The sequence below is a fragment of the Limulus polyphemus genome, unplaced genomic scaffold (assembly GCF_000517525.1).
Source record: "Limulus polyphemus unplaced genomic scaffold, Limulus_polyphemus-2.1.2 Scaffold3446, whole genome shotgun sequence".
Classification (NCBI taxonomy): domain Eukaryota; kingdom Metazoa; phylum Arthropoda; class Merostomata; order Xiphosura; family Limulidae; genus Limulus; species Limulus polyphemus.
This window is the reverse complement of record NW_013669056.1, coordinates 108,126-109,504: the sequence shown is the minus strand read 5'-3', so window position 1 is coordinate 109,504 and position 1,379 is coordinate 108,126. Positions and strand designations below refer to the sequence as shown.

Below are 1,379 nucleotides of genomic sequence, written 5' to 3'. Positions count from 1 at the left end.
CTTGTGTGCAACAACCATACTCACTTGCTGTATACACTTATATCCTCATCTTATGTGTGAAAACTACCTTGCTATATACACTCTTACATCCTCTTCTTGTGTGTGTTAGTCAGCATGTCTTATACACTCTTATATCCTTTTTGTGTGTGAAAACATACTTGTATTATACATTTTTATATCCTTAAATTATAATTTACTTCCAGAAAAAAGCTTTAGAGTAATGTATGATACAGTAATTCTTGAGTAAGACATGACCAATGTTGAAAATCAGGAACAGTGCTTGTACTTTGATGCACAACTAACAACACAGTCTGTAAATAAGAACTCAAATATGAATTATTATTTTAAAGATGAAGTTCATTGAGATGTACAGAATAACAATTAGGTTTTTGTCAAGAACATATATTAATCAATATATATATGTTGATCTAAGAAAGATTTAAAGTTACCAAAATTTATGATCCCAATTAAAGCATACAAGTATTCAAACCCATAATCAACAGTAAATTGCAACTACTTCAATAAACGAAGACCTCACTAATGAAACATTTCTACATTACTTATGTTATGATCAACTGAATTATGATTATTTAGATTATCAGTACTCAAATGCAAGTTAGATTAAGAATTAAAATGAAGTCATAATTTAATACTACTAAAAACTCACCATTATCAAGCAGAAGTCTAACAATATTATCACTACCTCTCCAAGATGCTGAATGAAGTGGGGTGTCTCCTAGTTTGTTCTGAGAAAACAAAAAACTTACAGAACTATCACCTAACACTTTTGTTATATATCAATATACAGTATTTATAAGTGCTTATTTTGCTTTTCAAAATATTTTAATGTTAAGTAAAAGCTTCCTGTTTTTAATATCACAAGTAATTACACAGTGGAACACCACATCATGTTTAGATTCAATTTGGTTTTAGTGTCTTATAATTTATTTGTGAGCAGCTTGCACGACATTCTGAAATGTTAATTAATACTTTGATTTTATGGCATAACTGAGGGATAGACCATCAATTTTTCTACAATTTTGAAAAACCTATTGGATATTGCTTTCATTAAATTAAAAAATACTTTAAAACTTAAGAAAGTTATACAGTTGGCTCAGAGCTGATAAAACTCTCAAACTTTACGAAGCAATACTTCCCCATGCTTTCTTTGCATACTTTGTTGTTCTTTTATGTCAAAATCATGTAGAAATAAAAGTATATAACTGATTTTTTTTTGGTTCACAAAAGAAATTATTAACAAATGTAAAAATATTAGGTCTTCAAGAAATGAATGTCGCTTTTTTTTTTGATGAAAAAACTCTAACAACTTGTATATCAAAACAAAACATTTATTAAATGAAATAGTCTCCATTCTTATT

At 27.9% G+C, this 1,379-nt stretch overlaps 1 protein-coding gene across 5 annotated transcripts in view; it reads right to left on the bottom strand.

Moving 5' to 3' along the window:
- Positions 1-590: 590 nt before the first annotated feature.
- Positions 591-1,379, bottom strand: part of LOC106469362 (osteoclast-stimulating factor 1-like) — a 19,148-nt gene continuing 18,359 nt past the window's right edge. For all 5 annotated transcript variants that reach the window (XM_022397860.1, XM_022397862.1, XM_022397861.1 and 2 more), the window contains one exon: positions 591-746. In XM_022397860.1, coding sequence (XP_022253568.1) covers positions 606-746 — 141 coding nt within the window. In that variant the 3' untranslated portion in view covers positions 591-605. The remainder of the gene's footprint in view (positions 747-1,379) is intronic.